The sequence below is a fragment of the Elephas maximus genome, chromosome 1, assembly GCF_024166365.1.
Source record: "Elephas maximus indicus isolate mEleMax1 chromosome 1, mEleMax1 primary haplotype, whole genome shotgun sequence".
NCBI lineage: Eukaryota > Metazoa > Chordata > Mammalia > Proboscidea > Elephantidae > Elephas > Elephas maximus.
This window is the reverse complement of record NC_064819.1, coordinates 133,516,774-133,537,934: the sequence shown is the minus strand read 5'-3', so window position 1 is coordinate 133,537,934 and position 21,161 is coordinate 133,516,774. Positions and strand designations below refer to the sequence as shown.

Below are 21,161 nucleotides of genomic sequence, written 5' to 3'. Positions count from 1 at the left end.
GACCAGGAGTAATAATGCCACCTTGTTTTTACAGAGTGATTTTATTTTTTCCCCCCAAAGTTTTCAGCTAAGCGTTTCTTCTTGACATCCAAATTTAATGATTGAGCTAGGGAATGTCACCTCCATTTTATAGACTCACAGCCAGGACTGGGGGTCCAGTGTCTTTTGTATTAGACTATCTGCATGAAATGAAGAGTGAATTGCTTAAAATTATTACCACATATATTTGTTTTACCAAACAAAAACCAAGCCCATTGCATTCGAGCTGATTCTGAGTTGAACCAACAAATTGCTGGAAAAAGTGTTTCATGTTAATATTCAGTAAATATTAAAAAAATGTTCAGTAGGTATATGAAGGTAGGTAATTGTAAACTCACTGAGGGAAGTGGCCACATATTATACATCTTTCTTGCTACTCTACATGTGTCTACTGTTTGACAAGTTTATTACTGAACAAATGAATGAATATGAAATGATTATAAATAACTGCTTCCTTTGTCATGACACCGGAACTAGATGGTGCCTGGCTACCATTATTGAAAGTTTTGATCAAAGATTCTATAGAAGAGTCTTGATCAAAGAGGGGAAAATGTAGAATATAGAATGCAAATTGTCATGAAATCCAGTCTTTCTGGAGCCATAGAGGCTGGGTGAACCCCTGAAACTATTGCCTTAAGATAATCTTTAAACCTTACGTTTTAAACCAGAAATATCTCCTGAAGTCTTCTTAAAAGCAAACATTAGTTTAGCTTAACTAGTGAAGAATGTCTGCCTTGAGCATTGTGCTCTTTTAAGAATGGGATCAAATTGATGACAGTGACTTGAAAGATAGGAAACTTAGGGAGCTGTGAGTTTATGTTAATGGAAGGGGAATAATTCAGGGAGAGTGAGAATGGATGCACAACTTGAAGAATGTAATCAATGTCACTGAATTCTACATGTAGAAATTTTTGGTTTGGTACTTATTCTGCTGTGTATATTCTCAGTGACAGCAACGAAAATTTTAAGATGCTTTGGGTTCTTATGGTAGAACACTAAGTAGGAAAACATGCCAGGAATCAACTTTGGATGTTAAGACTAATTGGAATCCATTTTCATTTTAATGGCTTATATGAATTTAGCCTTCTTTGATCTTCTGTTCCATTTGCAAAAGAGTGCAGTGACAGCCCAAGGAATACATTGCGGGTGAGCAGCACGAGCGAGGGTCAGGCACTACGGAGATCAACCTTCCATGTCACAGCTTTAGGCTGGGCACGCTCCTTAGTGCAGCAAACCTTTTTTTTTTTTTTTGCCATGATTAGTTGGATGGCACTACCAGTGTTGGCTGCTCTGGCTCCTCTGTAAATCAAGAAGAAAAATACCTAGTGTTTCCAGTTTGTTTCCAAAGTAGATAGAGTGATCATCCTATAGAGAATCGGCTTTGCTTTTTCACCTTGTGTCTCCCTTTGCCTTGTATCATTACCTCAGTGAGATTGGAACTCCTTTATTGTTCTGGTTTTGTGGAGCTAATTGGATTGTGGGCCTCCCATTGATTCTGGTGGCAGGTCTATGCATGGCTGAGCTCTGTAGGAGTTTCTATTAATACCATTCTCTCATGCCTCGCTAGCTTTGTGCAGTGTGTTTTGACACATGTGTAACCACCATGTCACAATTTTCAAATAACTTAGGGTGACCCTGGGAGACAAGGACCACCTGGCCCCCCTGGCCCTCCAGGACCCGGTGTAAGTGATTTGTGGCTTCAATTTCTCTTCCTTTTGAAAGTTGAGACTGAACATAAGAACCAAAATGGAAGTGACTATTAATCGAGTCATCATTACAAAGCTCCAAACTGGCTACCAATTTTCTTTACCCACCGAGAGCATGGTTCTTTTTAGGTCAGAAAAGTAGAGGAATCACAATAATTTGTAGGGTGGTTTTGCAGGGCAAGACTTGCTCATTACATTTGAAGTCCTTTGATGCTTGTGATTTCTCAGATGTTCAAAACTTAGACATATAAATGGAGCATTTTCAGATGAACTCATTTTACAAAGGCTTTACTTATGCAGTAAAAAAAAAAAGGACATTTAAGTAGATAGTCCATATTTTTGATTTATTATTCAGTCCCCATATTTTCTATTCTGTTTCTCATTTCATCTCCCTTCAACCCCTTGAAAGAAATAATCTATGAGATATTTAGGGTTCTCTAAAAGGAATATGCTCATGAGTCAACTTTTAAAATATTAGCATATCATATGCTGCTATTTATTCATTATATTTGTTGAAATAATACATTTACTATATTTTTGTCCAGTGATCTTTCTATTATTATTAGGTTTGAATGAATTATGTAACTAGTTTCTTAACTTTGTTTACTTAGGGGGCAATTGGCTTTCATGATGGAGATCCATTGGTAAGATGTTTTCCTTTTTAAAAAAATATAATTTTAAGTAAAAAACTATGTTATCTTTGATAAATTATCTTTCAGATAATCTTGCTGGGATATATTGTATTTTGTTTTTACTCAGGTGACAGAGCAACCTGCAGCACTAGGGGGCTGGCTGCTTGTATACACTCAGGCTGTAACAGTTTTCATTACAGAAATATCTTTGTTTTTCCATAATCTTGTTAGCCTATAAACTATTTAGTGTATTACATAGCTAAGAGATGCTTTTCACTAGAGCACCCCAATTTTAGGAGATGGAAGTCAAATAGCTCCCTCTGAGCCTTGTTATTTATAGGCTAATATTCAAATGATGTTGGTAAACTTCACTAAATGCAATTTTGGTCCATTTAACAAGGGGATAGGAACCTCAGGATAGATTTATTTCAGTAGAAGGGGAGAGGGAAATTGGATCAGTTCATAGGAAAATGTAGGATATAATAGGCTTTCTGTAAACATTTTATTTCTTTAATAAATTAGATTTAAAATAAATATGGCAAATATTAACATTTATTAAATATGGATGGTAGATACATAGGGTGTTTGTTACATTGTACTTTTCTGCAAGCTTAAAATATTTCCAAGTTTAAAAAAGACATTAAAAAAATTGGTATTCAGAGTTATTTGGTGAATATAGTTGTATTGGAGTTCTATAGCTGGAATCCCTAAAAAAAATCATCTTGTCATAAAGTGGGGGCTCTAATTTATACTCTCTCTCTCTTTTTGACAGTGTCCCAATTCCTGTCCACCAGGTCACTCAGGATATCCAGGCCTACCAGGCATGAGGGTAAGAGAAATAATTTGAGTGTTTTATTTGTTAGAGTATTATCCATTGACAAAACGGAGCCTTTACTCTAGGCGCTGGCTTCCTGGTGCAGACACTCCGCTTTGACAGACTGGGCAAATGTCTTAGTTACCTAGTGCTGTGGTAACAAAAAACACCACAGTGGGTGGCTTTAAAGAACAGAAATTTGCTGTCTTACAGTTTTAGAGGCTAGAAATTTAAATCCAGGCATCAGCTCTGGGCGGATGGCGGTGCGGCAGGAGGGGGGTCTTTCCTTGTCGGTGTCCCTGGACATTGCTTAGCATTCCTTGGTTTACACATAGTTCCTCACATGGTCTCTTCCCCATGTGTGTCTGTGTCTATTCTGCTCTTTGAACAAGACACCACTCAGAAGAGATTAGGTGTAGGACCCATCTATGTGGTATGATCCCATTAACATAACAAAAGAAAACTCTGTTTCCAAACAAAGTTATATTTGCAAGTGTAGGGGTTAGGACTTCAACATAATTTTTTTTTATCTTAAATGTTTTATCAGTTATTACCTGTTCATCGTCAAATAACAAACTTTTAAATCCAGATTATTCCAGTTGACCTTGGCAGTAATCATGCTGGTCTGTAGAAACTAGGTCTTTTGAACATTCCTTATCTCCCAGCTGCTTACATTTCCCTGTATAGTACCACAGTTTAATCTGCGACCTTTCATGTCATGCTTTGTTTTCTCAGTTCTCTTCCTCACAGAAAGGCTTAGAGCTCTGTTCAGCTAGTCTTAATTAATAGATTATGGAAGACTTAAAAGACAAAAAGAAAACAATGATCTTGAATAGAAAGGTAGCAATGTTTTAATAAAATCACTTTGATTATAGTTAGGGGATCTTGAAGAAATTTCACATTTCATTTCCTTATTGGGAAAAGAATGGAGTCGGGGACTTCTGGAAGAAGTTTAGTCTGCCAGGCCCTGAGTGCCTTTGGTGACAAGCCTGAAATGATTTAACCTAGTTTTCATGGCTGTGTCTAGGTATTCTTGAGCCTACATCACACCGAGTGGCACTGAGATGATGATGAAGAGATGCATAGGTGAAGTCTGGGAGGGGTTTTCCACATGGAGCTTCATGTTCCCAGAGATGTGCTGGTTCTCCCTCATGCATCATCAATCCAGAAACTCCTCAACATAACATTTTAGAGGACACAACTCAATCCATAACAGCAAATCTATTCAGTCCTAGAAATTTCAGCTGGCACCCCTGACAGGCGCTCCTACTGAGACACAGATGTTTAATTACACAATTCCTCGGTAGTTCAGGGAAGAAATACCAATAAAATGCACTGGAATGAGAAAATCTAGAACACCAAATCAAGGTTCAGAAGTCTAACTCCTATGCATGGAGTTGGGGGGAATTGTGCACATAATATATTTGAAACTGTTTTAGTTTAAAAAAAAAACAGAAAAACTGTGCAAAATGAGCAGGAAAAGAGACTTTGCAAAAGTGTTTTTCTCTCACACTGCACTCATAATTACTTCAAAAATTTCCATAAAAACAAAAAAAATAAATACCAAATGCTGAGGATAAATGGCTTTCTCTCCAGTCTCTGAGTCTAAAATGATTTTGAGAAATTCCAGATGAATGGAGTTCTGCTATGATCTGAAGGGCCCCAAGGCACTGTTTTTCCAGCTCAGGTAGTACTGGTGGGTTCCCAGGACTGCAGAAGACTTGGGCCTGGACCCTTGTCTTTTTTTTCATAAGGACTTGCGCTCTTGGAACAGGACAGGCTCTGGGGGTGAGAGTTCTGACAAAGCACACGTATTTCTTAGAATAGACGGCCTGCCAAAAAAGACAGGAGTCTTCTTTTCATGCTATGCACCCTTCACTGACTGCTCGTTACTGCTTTCCTTTGCACTTAAAATTTTGCACAGAAGGGGCAGAAAGTTGTGCATCTGGGGAAATGCCCTTCTTCCACCTTCAGGAAGGAGGTGGGTATAGAGGAGGCAGGAGGGTTTTCAGAGCAGCTTCCAGAAAACAGGAGCTGGCCAGGTGCTATGGGTGAGGGCTGTCACCTCCAGGAAGTAAGTTCCTGATGCCAGAGAAGATTAATGCTCTTAACCCAACTGCAAGAGGAAGTTAGGGAAACTGGAATCTAGGGAACCGCAGGCAAGTATGAATGAATCATGTTGCTTTACTAGGTAGTGGAATATTTGCTACTCTAGAACAGTGGTTTACTGTTAACTAAACTGATAGTTATTATACACAGCAGTCATGTAATACGCATGGAGCCATTATGATCATTTAAGGTAGTAATTTTCTTTGCGACCTTTTTCTTAGTAGCATACTGACATGGTGGTGAGTGAGATCACTTTCTGAGGCTTCTAGCCACTTTCTGTGCCAAACCCAATACCATTTTTATTTATTTACCTTTTCTATCTGTTAGGGCCATAAAGGGGCTAAAGGAGAAATTGGGGAACCAGGAAGACAAGGTCATAAGGTAAGAAAATGGGTGTTTAGTGGGTAAATTGTGGTTAGGAGGTAGTGATCACTTTTGTTATAAGAAATTATAAGGAATAATAAAGCATGATATTTTACCTTTACTTTTCCAGGGGTGGTTGATAAGTTCTCAGAAAATGCATCAACATCCTGACTAAGCATAACACTCTAAAATTGTTCAATTACAAAAAACAAAGAAAGCACCATGCATTTTCCTTCTTTCTTGTGTCGCTACTCTTTTCAAATAAATCACACTCGGCTTTTTTTCTTGATGCCTTTGATAGTCCGACATTATTCAGCTAGTTGTTCCACTCAACCAAACAAAATTTTATGACAAGTGTAAAATTTTATGACAAGTATTGCTGAGACTAGCAAACAGAGAAGTTGGTAATTGGCTTATAACTTCATCTCAAGTTCTGAAATCTGTTTATGTCTAACCTCATTTCAATATAACCTAGATTTTGAGTAAGCTGGGAGTTGTGATAAACATGTTATTATCTGAATAGAAACATGGAATCCAAGCACAATTTGGATTGGGGCTGACATGTCCTACAGAAAAACCAAGGCTGAAATTTAAAGCGAGGTGACCCACTTATTTATTTTTTTTTCATCTACTAGGGTTTAGGGTAGATTGACTTTAAGTATATATGAATTTGACTTACTGCATACTAGAACTTTTGCCCCTGTTATTTTTATAATATTTCTAAAAATCAAAGTGTTCTTATAAAGAGGGTCCTCTAGACTTTTTTTTTTTGACTATGTTCTTCTATCCCTTTTTATTGAGCACTGGGCAAGATCAATCTTTTTCTTTGGAAGCCAAGAGCTAGAAGCAATTGATTAGTGTTTTCAGGTATTAATATCCTTGAAATCTTTAGAATCAACCTGTTGAACAACCTCAAATAATCAGGATAAATAAGCCAATTTTCCATCCCCTATTACAGTTTGGACATTTATTTTTAAAGTTTTTTATTACTTATAAGTTTAAAGATATCTAGTACTTAGGCTTTGCATGGTTGAGGCATTTTATTCATCTGGAGTCCAACAGCTGGGTTTCTGATGTCAGATTGGAGAATACAGAAAAGAAAATTGAGCGCTTTGGATATTTGTCTGTGCTTAATTCCTTTGCTGAATCTTAAAATTTGTAATTTAAAAAATTCAACAAATATTTATGAATTACCTCTAATATGCCAGGATTTATTCTAAGTGCTGGGGGTACAGCAGTGAAAAAAAGTATGTCCAATCAGAAGGGCTGTCTAAATTAACTGTGGCATATGACAAAATATTATATAACCACAAAAACCAGGTGTGTAACAACATTAATTTATATCAGTGGATGTTCATGAGGTAACACATGTGGTAAAGGATATGTGGTGGCCCTCTGTTATTTTTGGCTGTCCTGTATCCCTTCCTCTTTCTTTTGGAGTTCACTCTTCCTTTGAAGAACCTCCATTCCCCTCTCCCACATGATCTAGGGATGGAACTGTCAATCAGGTGTTTCCCTACTCTCCCAGGAGACTAATGTATTTGACACCCATCCAGTTATTTTCTGGACTCTGAAATTTGATTTGGTCTTCAGTGAGGATCCTGTCAACTTTTTTGGTGTGTCAGGTAACTTGCCAACATTTTCATTGGAAGTGCTGAAAATTAATTTATCTCACCTTTTTTGGGTCGTTTAAAACTTTGAGTGGAGTCACTGGAAACTAGGAGGGTAGGATGACGTTGGAGAATGAACCTTGAAAGGGCTGACAGATGCACTGAACTGTAACTGAAAGTGGAATGGTAAAGAATTCAGAGCTGGAGGTCCGAAGTTTGTTTTCAGAGTCACCATCTTACCCGGAGTTGACTCAACAAATAAGTTGAGTCAGGTTTTTTAAATTGCTTATGAATATAGGAATAGTCAAAAATATTTCAGTAAGATGGTAATAAGTTGTTGGTCCTAAATTTGTCATTTAACTTTTTTATTGATTAATTGTGTGGTATGCATCTGAAGACAAAATATTTAATTTAAATATTTTACTTCAAGCTTTATGGAGAATCTATGGGAAAATACCCCAAGCCATGCTACTAAAAAATTACAGTGAACATATCAAGCATTGTTGTTCTTATAACTAGTTAAGGAAATACAAAAAGCATTTAATTATGCATAAGTGTTGATTATTTACTCCATGAACTGGCTAATTCACTGACCTCCTATTAGGACCATTTCTTCCCAATGTCAGTCATATGTTCTTATGGAATATAATCTAAATATAACTATGAGACTGGAAACACCATTGAAGACTCTCATATTTCATTAAAAAATCAAGTATAAATGATTTATGCATAACTTAGTTCTTTGCATTATATGCTGCAATGTTCTATATTAAAAATATAATTTTATATAATATATGATTTATATAATTAATACTAAAAACTGTATATTAATTTATATAACATTAATTTAATGAATATTAAAATAAAAATAATAAATTAATTAATATTAATATATTAGTACTGCTGTTAAATTTTCTTGCAAAAATACAAGTTACAGTCTGTGAAAGTGGGTAAGTTTAAATGTGTAATAAAGAAACAATAGAAATGGATTTTTTATGTAATTATGTATGGAATATTAAAAATAAAGAATTTTTCCATAATTAACTTCACAATATAAGATATATATTATCACAGAAAATATAAGCCAACAAATCTATTGTAACAAAAAATAAAACTCTTGTAAGTGAGAAAATAACTTTTTTCAGAGTCCAGAAAGTAATATTTCTGTAAGGGACAGGAGTTGGGCTTCTTTTTGGAATACTCTAAAATTTAAAAGTATGTAAGAGGTTGTAAAATTGATATTAAAAGTTCAAAATAATAATTAGTTAGAAAATATAGTGTAAGAAGATTTCATTGCCCTTAACAAACAGTCAGAATACCTTGGAACAAACTTAATAAGAAATACCCAAGTCTAATTGAAAAAAAGTGTAAAACTCTTTTGATGGGGGGAAAAAAAAGACAAAAAAACCCAAAAAACTAGGAAGATGCACCGAGTTTGAGGATAGATTCAATATTGTAAATATTTCAATTCGCTCCATTTTTGTTAATTTAATGTAGTCCTAATACTAGGCAAATCTGATTTTTTGTGAAGAGTTGCCCAGTGATTCTCAAGTTCATCTGTAAGGGTCAACATTTAGGAAAATCTGAAAAATAAGAGCAACTATAAATGAAAAATAAAGGCAAGGGAATTCTTTTTTGATATTAAAATGTGTTATGAAATTTCAATAATTAAAATGTGGTATTGGCAACATCATACAGCAGATTGGGAAAGTCGAATAAGAAGTTTAGAAAAATATATATGTGTATGTATGTAGGTATGGAGCCCTGGTGGTGCAGTGGTTAAGTGTTCCGCTGCTAACACTTGAATCCACCAGCCACTCCGTGGAAACCTTATTGGGCAATTTTACTCTGTCCTGTAAGGTCATTATGAGTTGGAATCAACTCAGGCAACGGGTTTGGTTTGGTGTTTTGTATAGATAGATATAGATGTATACAAAACCCACTAGCTGTCGAGTCAATTCTGACTCATAGCAACTCTATAGGACAGAGTAGAACTGCCCCATAGGGCTTCCAAGGAGTACCTGGTGGATTTGAACTGCTGACCTTTTGGTTAGCAGCCGTAGCTCTTAACCACTATGTCACCAGGGTTTCCATAGATGTATAAAATGTCTCTATATCTCTATCTGTCTATCTATCTATAATTCTTGAGGGCAAATAGAGAAGGCCTTCCTATGAGAGGCATCAATGGTATAACCCATGAAAGAAAAGATTGATTTAATTACATTAAAAAATTGTCTATGGTACAAACATTACCATAAGAAAAGTGAAAATGAGAACTACTATTTCATGATTAAAAATGTATGGCAGTTGACGCAATAGTTTACGTAGTATCACATTTTACTAATAATACACTCACTCACACACGCACACACACATGGAACATATGTGTGTACAGGAAAACTTTGAAAGGATAGAATCTAAAATGTTACTGGTATTTATAGCCACATGGTGGGATTTGGATGACTGTATTTATGTCTTTTCTCTATAGTGAATATGGATTGCCCTATATAAAATAAAGGCGCGTAGTAGAATAATTCATGGAAAGACAAATGAATTTAAATGATACTGAGTTAAGCTGAGCCTATTTCTATGTTCATTTGCTAGCATAACATTTGTTGAGCTTTTCTTTGTTGTGTTTTAGGGTGAAGAAGGTGACCAGGGAGAACCGGGAGAAGTTGGAGCTCAAGGACCTCCAGTAAAGTATTTTTAAAAAATATTTAACTGGGCTATGAAAATATCCCTTTTCCATGAATCCTGGAATATTTTCTATTTAGCATTAGGATTAATAGCATTACATTACCATGACATACTCTATTTTTCCACCAAACCAGCTTTGAGAGATTACCATTATTTTAAAATGGGAGAAGACCCCCCTTGTACATTCAAACACTTTTTAACAGAAGATTTCTGCCTATAATTATATACATCCATTTACTAAATTTCAGGGCCAGGTGATCTGGGCACAAGAGGATGTATATATCTTTTATGTTTTATAGCACTATCATGTGATATGATGAGAGTATTTTGTGTACCCTGAAGATGCACTAGGTGTATCATCCATTGGATTAATGCAGTTTATACCAGTACACAATCACTATAATTAGAATCTTCTTAATTGCCTGTAATCATGTCTTTTAATAGAAAGTTAGTCCCTTGTGCTTTGGCATGTTGCTGCAATACTATACACAGTGAGCTAATTTGGGACATCAGAGTACTTCAATTTAAAATATCCGTTAAATCAGAATTTATATTACTTTTGTACTATATGAAAGTAGAATTATTACACCTTTTTTGTTGTCAAAATGAATAATAATAATTATGGGAATAAGTGTTTTAGAATATTCATTGAACATTTCAGATAGCCAAGGTATGGACTATGTAAAAGACAAGCTCAGGTCCTAGTCTCAGAAACCAGAGTTGGGGAAGATAAACACAGGGTTACCCTTCACTTTCTCTGCTCTTTCCCATACAGCTGACCTTTTAAAAAGGATTCAGAGAACTGTGCAGATTAATGTTTATTTAGAGCTTAGGTAAAATCAAGCTAAAGGAAATAAATCTGAGAATGTGGAAGAAATGGTCTCTACTTTCAAATCATGTAAGGACTTTTAAGGGAATTTATAGAGGAGTCCAGGGCGCTTGTTCCAGAACCTTGTTTTTCCTGATCCTTTAGATGTGAGACAATAAGGAGCTGGACTCTATTTGAATAGTGGAAGATAATGATAAACAGTGGCAGGAAAATATATCTTTTTTTGATATGATGAAAATTTGGTAGGAGGTTAACATTTTTTTTTAAAGCTAATCCCAGAGAGCTTCAGGACAGGATTTTGCAATCAACATTTAAAAAATTGTCTTCATGGATTAAGGATCTATATTGGGGTTAGTGGTTGCTGACCTCCTGGTATTTAGGAGTGGGTATACCAAAATGTTTCTATAAAACTCACCGATTTTTCACTTTTTAAATATACATGTACCTATAAGGAACCCTGGTGGAGCAATGGTTAAAACACTCGGCTGCTAACTGAAAGGTCTGCAGTTTGAATCCACCAGCAGCTCTGTGGGAGAAAGACGTGGCAGTCTGCTTCTGTTAAGATTAGAGCCTTGGAAAGCCTATGGGGCAGTTCTACTCTATAATGTAGGGTCACTATGAGTCGGAATCAACTCCAAGGCAATGGGGTTTACAAAGTAACGCAGAAATTAAAAAAAAAGTGCTTCTGGGAACATTTATACACAAGCTCTGTCCTTCAAAGTAGTGACTTTGAGAGACTTTACATGGTGTTCTTATGTCACTGCTATTGACCTGAATATTTTTGGAAGTCTTTTTGTCAGTAAATGTCAGTAAAACCTTCAGAGTCAGTAAATGGACTGCACACAAAAAGAGAAACTTTAATATGCTATGGCCACATCTCACTTTTTATCCTGAGTGGATATCCTAAACTAGATAACCCTGAACATTTAAATTTCTGGTCACTCCGGATTGATGTACATAGAATTTGTGACCGACCTATTGGAATGGTTGGTCATAGAATTGCCCTCTTTTTCTCCTAGCAAGAACATCAGGGAAGTAACAGGCCTAGAGCTACTTCATCTTAATTCAATGTGGACGGTTAGCAAGTTGTTCAGCAGTAGCTAGTCTACTTTCTGATAGAGTATCCACCAGCCATTCTTCCCCAAAAGCACCTAGGCTCACCCTTTATAGAATCCATTCCTGGAACCCTGCTGCTGTGGGACCAGAGAGTCAAGAATGGTGACATTTCAGTATTGAAATCACACTTGTACCCCCTCATTTCTAGGATTACCCACTCTGGTACCTGGGATGAAGTAAGATGAGTTCCTGCCCTAGGCTGGAATTCAGAATGCCTTTTACCCTAGAAATGGTGGAATGAATAGCGAACGCACGTGGCGAATGCAGACTACAGTTTCATTTTTAAGTCATAAGCTTTTGTGGGTGAGCTTGGGAACCTAATTGCCTTTGATGGCGTACATGGGTAGGGAAAAATTATTCCAAGGTATGAAGTCACCAAGTTACAAATGATGAAAAAAGTGGGAATGGTAGTGTAATTTCTGTATGTTAGTTAAAAGATAAATACATGATCATGTCCCCTCTTATGCTAATGCTATTTACTTTTCTGTCATCAATAAATGTGCCAACTCCAGGTTTGTGTGAGTCTTCAGAAGTTTTTAAAAGGATTTTACCATCAAAAGAATTCTTGTTGGACTTTTCTTTCTAAAGCAGAAAAGTTTATCTAGTGTAACCATTTCCTAGTGTTACCTTTACTTGTGAAAACACGTTCTTCTTCTGCATCAGCTTTTGCGATGAGATCAGGATGTCTACTTCAACTAAAATAACTCATTTTTTTTTTTTTTCATTTCCAGGGAGCTCAAGGTTTGAGAGGCATCACTGGCATAGTTGGGGACAAAGGGGAAAAAGTAAGAGGATGACTATGATATCATATAAATATGTATTAAATATTTGAATTTTTGTCCATTTAAAAATAGGTTCTTATCCTCAGCAACTTCTTTTTAGGTATGTGTGGTTCGGTTCCTGCACTTCTGTCAAAAGAATAGATGATAGAAATGAGGAGTACACCTGATACTTGCCATGTATTACATATTTTAAATTATCTTGGGTAAATTAGAGTAAGCAGGGTTGTTATATTTTATATCTTCTAGTTAACATTGGGAAACCCTGGTGGTACAGTGGTTAAGAGCGAAAGCTGCTAACCAAAAGGTCAGCAGTTTGAATCCACCACGCGCTCCTTGGAAACCTTATGGGGCAGTTCTACTCTATCCTATAGGGTCGCTATGAGTTGGAATCGACTTGAGGGCAATGGGTTTGGTTTTTTTTTTTTTAGTTAACTTTGCTAATGACTTTTATTTGATTACCATAGAAAATCCTTTAGCCAGGCCCAAGTGCTGGGAGTGTGTCTGGTCAAGTAAGGCAAGGATGGGAGGATGGAAAGGAAGATGTGAAGAAGGTGGTATACCCCTAATGACACTAGGGCCATCCACGGTGTTACCTTTACCACCCAAGCTGATGGTGAGGCCTGCACCCACCAGTGATAATAAGCATGTGGCTGGAGTACACCAACCCACCCTAAGCCCAGTCTCAGAGACCAGATTCTCCTAGCACTTCCATAGCAAGGCACTGTGCAAGATGTTGGAAAGATTCAAAGAAGAGTAAGACCCTGCCTTTTTTGTCAATAAGTTTGTAATTTATTGGGAGAGACAAACAAGAAGATAGCTACCTATAATGCAAGCAGGAGAGACACAAATCTGAGGGCAGGTACTACGAGGGAGTGCAGATGAAGGAGTGGCTAATCTTGACTGGGGAAATTGGGAGGGCTTATAAAAAAAAAAAATTTTTTTTTATGAGGTAGGGGGCATTAGAATGATGCTTGGCCTAGAAATATGAGGAGTGTTGCCATGATGGAGGACGGAGGGAAAATGATGGCTGGGTGAATATCGTAAGCAAAACTGTGGAAACCTGAATGCTTGTGATATGTTCAGAATGTTTTTCATGGTGAGTGTGTGTGTGTGTGAGCGCATGTGTAGGGGTATGTCTAAACTTCTCTATCGTATTTTAAGAAAATGGTTACCACTTCTTAGAATATGTGTTAGGAAAGCCAATTTGTATGCCCCAGAAAATTAAAAAACAAATGAACTATCTTTACTCACCACCACCTCTGATCCTGGCCTCATTCTCTTTATAGTCTGTATGGCTAATTAGTGTCAACACCACATAGAAGCACAAGGCCTTTTATTAACAAATAAATCAGAATAACTTGCACATTGTAGGTGTTCAGTAAATGAAATTAAATGATTTTTAAAGAGGTGCACATTTTTGTGAATTGCTGCCCTGGTTTATTTACCATTCTTTCCTTCAACTTCAGTTTCGTCAGGCTCTTTGTCTCTTTTAGGTATTTTCATTCTGCCTGCTATCCTCTTTCATCTTCTCTAGAATATTTCTTTTTCTAAAAACACTGTATTCTGGTAAACATATTAGATGTATTCATATTTCTAGATTCAGGTTACCTTAAGGAACATTCTGTGTGTATCTATTCCTTTATTAAATAATAAATCCCATTTATTTTGAAGCTGCCGATACCTAGGTCTTCACTTTTTCTCAGTTTAAATCATCCCCTGAATTATGTGACCCTTTATTTTGAAACCAGTTACTGCTCTTGATATACTCTTTATTTGAAGTATTTTCCTACTTGGTATTTTTTCAAAATTTCTCATTTCCTCTGATTTCTGTCAAATTGCTGCTGGAAAAATAAAAAGCTCTTCTGGTGAACTCAGACCCATGAAGTGGTTACCTAGTAACAGCCATGTGGGCCTGAGCTCATGCTGAACAGCAGTGAGAGAGAGTGCATCAAAGAAATTTCTATAATACAAAGGCTGATCTCTGCTCACGTAACACAAGGTGAATGATGAATTCAAGGTTTTTTTTCAGGTCTTCCAAATCTCTTCTTCCCTGGTGAATGTAGAATGACTTCTGCTCTGTTCTAGTTCTTAGGGATCAAAGACTTTCAAGGCTTTGTGTGCCCTTGCCTCAGTTGTGTTCCTTCTTTCATTCTACCTATGTCTGAACCTTCTATCAAAGGTTCTCTAATTTTCAATTCTTACAACTATGCTGCCCACCTGGCTTTCTTGTCCTGATATCTAACCAATTCTCTTTTGACTGTTTTCCATTTATTTTATCATCTCCCCATCTCAACCCTGTTCATTAGGAGACTTTCTGTTCATTTCAGTTGTCCTTCTGCCTTCTCACTGACTTAGTAGATGAGAAAAAGTTTTAAAGAAAGGGTTGTATTTTGTCATGTAACATAGGCAGAGCACATTAAAAAAAAACAAACATGTTTTTGTTTCAGAATGAAAATTTGATTCTTATACTAAAATAAGGAGGTGAGATATACACACTGTAGGCAGGTCAGAGATCGTTTTAAGGTACTCTTTAAATTTAAGATTTATGAAGCTCTGGGTAGTTCTTAGGCCATCACTTGTTGAGGAAATAGAAGAGCTACTTTACCCAAGCTGAACCAGACGTCTAGCCAGGATGGAGAAGAGACACTCAGATTTTTAATAAAGTTCATGCTTCTGAACGACACGACTGGACTTCTGATTCTGGATCTCGGAGAAGATCCACCTAGAAATCCGTCCCACAGCTGTGGCTGTAGAAGAGTTCATGGCAGCTGTTTTCTGGGTGGCTGCTGTGGCCATCACCATTAGTGAATCCTCACAGGCATACTGAGGATACGGTACCAGTGTCTTTAGTTCATGCAAACAATCTAGAATGGATGTGGCGTTAACGTAAAATATTCAGAGTGGTAGCAAAGATTGTGTTCAAGTACTTCTGGTGTGATGAGTAGATGTAAACTAGTATTTTCATATCTGTGGTGTCAGATTAAATACCACTCAGGGTGCACTGACAAGTAGAGCATATATGACAGACACCAAACCTCCTTTTTATCTGGCTATTGAAGTCCTTTAGGAAGACCGATGTGGTCTTTATCATACACGACTGACTTAATTTTATTTCTTCATCTTATTTTTCGCAGGGTGCTCGGGGCTTAGACGGTGACCCTGGGCCTCAGGGTCTTCCTGGTGCACCTGTAAGTGATTTTCTTTCCATAAAACCCAATGATAGATTTTGTTTTTTGGTTTTTGCTGTATAAATGTGTGTGCAAGTGCATCTTACATGTGAATAATTCAAGAGGAGAAACAGCCGCTTTTATATTTATTAAAAAAATTTCTTAAGGCAAGCATCTCTTTTTTGGATCTAGAGAACTGTTCTTTTGACTTGATTTGGGTTTTTTGTTTTTCTCATAAATTGAGTCAGATTGTGAAGTATTTATGTTTGCGGTGTTTTCCTTTTGTTTTTGGTTGCCGGAAAGCTTAGAGTCACAGTCACCATTTTATTTTTAGTTTTGGGGCAGTTATAGCCTCCTTTCCATGGTTTCTGATCCCATGATTCCATATTTTGACTGCCATATGTACATGTGTCCTTATTGTAGGCAGCTCTAAGACTTTTTTGGAAGCAAACAGACAAAAAAGCCATTCATTAATAATCACATATACCATATAGGGAGACACTGGTGGTGTAGTGCTTAAGTGCTATGGCTGCTAACCAAAGGTCAGCAGTTCGAATCCACTAGGCACTCCTTGGAAACCCTATGGGGCGGCCTTACTCTGTCCTATATGGTCACTGTGAGTTGGAATCGACTTGACGGCAGTGGGTTTTTTTGATACCACATAAAAAGAAAAGGTAAAAGTAAGATAGAATTTCCAATTGTTAAGGCTTTTATGGTCCCACAGGAAAGACAGATTGTAACTAAATGATGCCTTATGTGATCCAGTGCCAGAGCATGTGGTAGAGGTCATCCACACAGGAGAGCCTAAGAGGAAGGTTGGGCTGGAAATCCATTCCGGGTGGGAGAGGCAGAAGAGCTCAGATGGCAGGAGACACTGTTGGTGGTGATAGGTTGTCACTTCCTGGAGTGGAAAGTTTGTATTGAGGAGATGAACTAGATAATTTAGAACACCTTATGAACATTAAATGCCCTTCTGAGCAGTTTGAACTTATCCAGTAGCAGCAGAGAGCCATTCTAGGTTTTAGAATATTTAAGCAATTCAACAAAAGCTGTTTTAGGAAGACAGACTCTATCCTCTATTACCACCTATGCCATATTTTAACATTAGCTGGATCATTGTGTCAGAAACCAATATAATTGAATGAGGAATTTAACAGGGGGAAACAAGTGGTAACTAATCCAAACCTCAGCCCACCATTATAGTCAATGAGGTTAGGTGGTATGTAGACATAGTTACTGATGCCAGTGTTACCAGCAGTGTGGACCTTTAGCTTACTGTGTGTGTATATCGAAAGGGCACAGTTGCATATATACCCTCTACTACGTATATGCTGTGTAAAACAAAGGGCATGTGAGTCTTAATTGTCCCCATGGCAATATCAGTTTTTAAGACAATGTAATTTTTATAGAAATATTTCCTGAGCTAGACATCCAAGATAGATAAAAAGCCATTTGGATGAGAGAATGGTAGTTAGGGAACGTGGATGGTGCTTTATTATTTTTAAAAAGTCTTTCAGTAAGAAATTTTTGCTTATATTTTATTTTCTTACAGGGTGACCAAGGACGGCGTGGACCTCCAGGAGAAGCAGGTCCCAAGGGAGAGAGGGTGAGTTCAAATTAGTCTTAATTACTACAAGCATCGTGCTTTTCAGTGGGTCTGCTGATTGTGCTTACCTGTGATCATTGAGCACATCTTGTCTGTCCTTTCCCTTCTGTCCTGCAGGGGGCTCAAGGTTCCAGAGGAATTCCTGGCCTCCCTGGGCCCAAAGGAGACACGGTATGTCCTGAGCTGTAATTTTCAAGCACATTTTTTCAAAGTGATTACTAACTTGTAACGAAATGTCAAAAAATAATGAAGGGAAGCAGAATAAGACTGTTTCTAAGGGACAGTGTGTTTCTTTGTGTGTCTTTAGGGCCTGCCAGGTGTGGATGGCCATGATGGGATACCTGGGATGCCGGGAACAAAGGTAGCTGTGTGATTTCGTCCAAGAGTGAATGAAGCCGTCTCAGCCCTGACCAACTAAGCACAGCATTTCCATTACCTATTACCAAGAGATCTATTTAGCCAGCTTTTGGCTTTTTTTTTCTCCTTTTAATTTTTTAATCAAGTACCAAATACAAAATGCTTTTTAGAATAGTATACTTATTTGTTCAGCTTCAGGACCTCAGTAAAATTACCCCATTGATGAAAGTAGGCGGAGGGAAATTGTGCATTCTGATTGAATTTATGTACGGTGACCGGTTCCCAACCCCCACCCTGAACTGGGACACATTATAAAAATGCATGTAAGGCCAGCTGTTGGGATACTCCTTTTACCAAGAGGCTCTGTGCCCCTCCCTGTCTTAAAACAAATACAGCAGTTCATTCAGTGATGTGATGAAAGCTTTTATTTCAGGGCGAACCAGGAAAACCTGGGCCTCCTGGTGATCCAGGATTGCAGGGGTTACCTGTAAGTATTTGGCTCTTTAAATGTTTATTCATTTATATACATGTTTTGAAGACAAGAATTTTGGGGGAGACATTTTACATAGTTTGATACTTTCTGGGGAAGAAAGACAGGACCCTGGGTGGCCCAGGGGTTAAATGCTCTGCTGTAACCAAAAGGCTGGTAGTTCAAATCTACCAGCTTCTCCATGGAAGAAAGATGTGGCAGTCTGCTTCTGTAAAGATTACAGCCTTGGAAACTCTATGGGGCAGTTCTACTCTGTCTTACTATGAGTCGGAATTGACTTGACAGGAATGGGTTTGTTTGTTTTTTTTTTTTTGGGAAGACATGATACTTCAATTTTATATTTTTGTTTCTTTTTCTGTGAATGGTTAAGCTTTAAGTTTTAAATCTCTCTTCTCTTTGTAGTCTGTTCAGTCTTCTTTAGTTTCCTATTACTAACCCTGAAGTGTGGGGCAGGGTCGTATACTTCCTCCTACTTTTGACCATTTCCAGAGTTCTTTTCTTGTTAGCAGAGTTGAGCCACAAGAGGGTTAAGGGTGTGCTCAGAGAGCAAAGAGAGATATGAGACTCCATGTTTAAATTATGTACTGTTTTTTAATCATTGAAATTACTGCCTCCCTGTATGAATGCGGCTGGAAGCTCATGTCAGCTGTGTCACGTATGTAAGAACATTGAAGGCAGATGTTTCAAGTTAATAAAGGACACTTGGTAACATTGAGGACTGGGCTTCCACTTTATTATAATAGCTAACACTTTTAAACAGTCAGTAGCAAAAAATTCAGATTCCCAAAAGTACCAAATAGGCCAGCTTTTTCCTGCCATCCCTTTTTCTACTGTAATGTCCAACATTTTCTATAGGCCTTCATTTTGTTATTCTGTGCATGGAACCGCACCACATACCTGTAGTCTCTGGGCTGCCAGTAAGAGCTCCTGTTAACTGGAAATGGTACAGGTTTCTAATTTGGAAGTTCATCCTTAAAAAATAACTTTAGTTAGTCGTAGGCCTTGCGAAGAAGGCTGCTGTACCACAGCAATGCTGTCCAAACTGTGGGTAGTTCTGTAACTGACTACCCAGAGTTGGGGAACTAGGAAGACTCTCCTTCACACTAATGCCCCTGAGGCCGTCGTGTTGTCACGGTTCCCTCAGCCTCACGGCAGTGTTCATCGGGCTTGGTGTCTTATGGATTCTGACTGGGTGATAAAACACACTCTGCTCATTCTTTTAGGGTGTTCCTGGAATTCCTGGTGCAAAAGGCATTGCTGGTGAAAAGGTAAAAAATTAAAACTTTTCAATTAATATTTTTCTTTACTTCTCTATTCTATTATTGATATATTTTATTAATAATATTTAATACTTCCAACCTGCCTTTTATTTTATATTTGACCCGAAATTAGAAATCAAAGAGCAAAAGCTTTGAGACTTCAAATGCTAATCTCTTTGTAAGCTGCAGGAAGAATACTGTGAAAAAGTATTGCTGATTAGACATCCTTCATGAAAATGCCATTCTTTGCCAACATAAAATAAAGTTTTATTGTTCCTTACCACTTAAAATAAGGAAGATATTATTAAGCCATGAAACTGATGTCAGTGAATATTATTAAGATGATTTAGCTTGAAGTAAAAAGGTATTAGGCATTTTATCAACATACTGATCAACTAGTACGTCTATTTTACACTGAATTAGTGCAAACAATTAAAAACAACAGGCGAAAGAAAAATTAAAGGAATAAGATATAGCTTTACATTGGAATAAAAAGGTAAACATTTGTATAATGTAGACATTAGTCTCAGATTATATGGCCCCAGCCATATAATCACAGTGAATTTAACCATGATGGTCTTCAATATCTTGAGCAGAGATCCCTAATTAGCGGACGTGAGCCATTGATGGTGGAGATGGCATATTCAGACACGTACTCTCCCTGCAGCTTGCTGGCAGGACTTTCTCAACAGCACGTCCTCTTATTTCCCCATGCTGACCCAATTCTTTACAATTGTAATAGTGTTGATGTGAGGTAAAAAGGGTTCAAAGCAGTGTATTGAAGGTAGAAATGGTAAAGGAAAGACACGTATAATCAATATTGTGAGGAAAGAAAACCCTTTGACTTTATAGCTGGCTGAAGACTTTTATTTTTGACATTTGACCTTTAATATACTTCTGGGGCTAACAAACAGCATCTTGAATCTGAAGGATTTTGATGCATCTGTGGAGAAAGAGATTCTACATCTTTCCAAATCCTCATTGTGAAATCAGGAAATTAATGCGACTTAAATCTAAGAGATACCCAGTCTGGGTAAGGCAGGTTGATGTTTATGCTTACTTACAGTCTGAATTACTTTGGATGTTGCATTTTACCTTTTAGGGTAACACAGGTGCTCCAGGAAAACCTGGTCAGTTGGGAAATTCAGGCAAACCGGTAAGATGCCATTTTCCCTTCCCGTAAGTTATAACCCATCGTGCTTACAAATCAAAGGATCAAAGAGTGTAAACTTTTTCTCTACCTGCCTTCCTCATAAACAGGGCCACCAGGGGCCACCAGGAGAGGTGGGACCTAGAGGACCCCGGGGGATTCCTGTGAGTACCCTCTTCTATAGAACTTCCCCAGGTACCTTCCCAGGGCTTGGCTGCATGTCCTTCACTCATTCATGCAGTGATGTTTGTGTGCCTTCTGATGTTTGAGCGTAGTCCAGGTGAGACAATGAAATGGGAGTGCTACTTGGATATACAATAGATGTCTTCTTTTCAGAAAATGGAAACAAAAATGAAGCACTTCAAAAAAGCATGATGACTCTTTCTGTCCTTATCTTATACTAAAGGAAATACTTCAGTGCAATTTTTTAAAAAA

At 37.4% G+C, this 21,161-nt stretch overlaps 1 protein-coding gene across 1 annotated transcript in view; it reads left to right on the top strand.

Moving 5' to 3' along the window:
* COL9A1 (collagen type IX alpha 1 chain) overlaps positions 1-21,161 on the top strand; it is a 93,055-nt gene that overhangs the window by 37,165 nt on the left and 34,729 nt on the right. The window contains exons 15-28 of the mRNA XM_049875420.1: positions 1,668-1,721; positions 2,357-2,389; positions 3,150-3,206; positions 5,628-5,681; positions 9,915-9,968; positions 12,647-12,700; positions 15,832-15,885; positions 17,417-17,470; positions 17,588-17,641; positions 17,778-17,831; positions 18,261-18,314; positions 19,541-19,585; positions 20,679-20,732; positions 20,837-20,890. Of these exons, the coding sequence (XP_049731377.1) occupies positions 1,668-1,721; positions 2,357-2,389; positions 3,150-3,206; positions 5,628-5,681; positions 9,915-9,968; positions 12,647-12,700; positions 15,832-15,885; positions 17,417-17,470; positions 17,588-17,641; positions 17,778-17,831; positions 18,261-18,314; positions 19,541-19,585; positions 20,679-20,732; positions 20,837-20,890 (729 nt within the window). The remainder of the gene's footprint in view (positions 1-1,667; positions 1,722-2,356; positions 2,390-3,149; positions 3,207-5,627; positions 5,682-9,914; positions 9,969-12,646; positions 12,701-15,831; positions 15,886-17,416; positions 17,471-17,587; positions 17,642-17,777; positions 17,832-18,260; positions 18,315-19,540; positions 19,586-20,678; positions 20,733-20,836; positions 20,891-21,161) is intronic.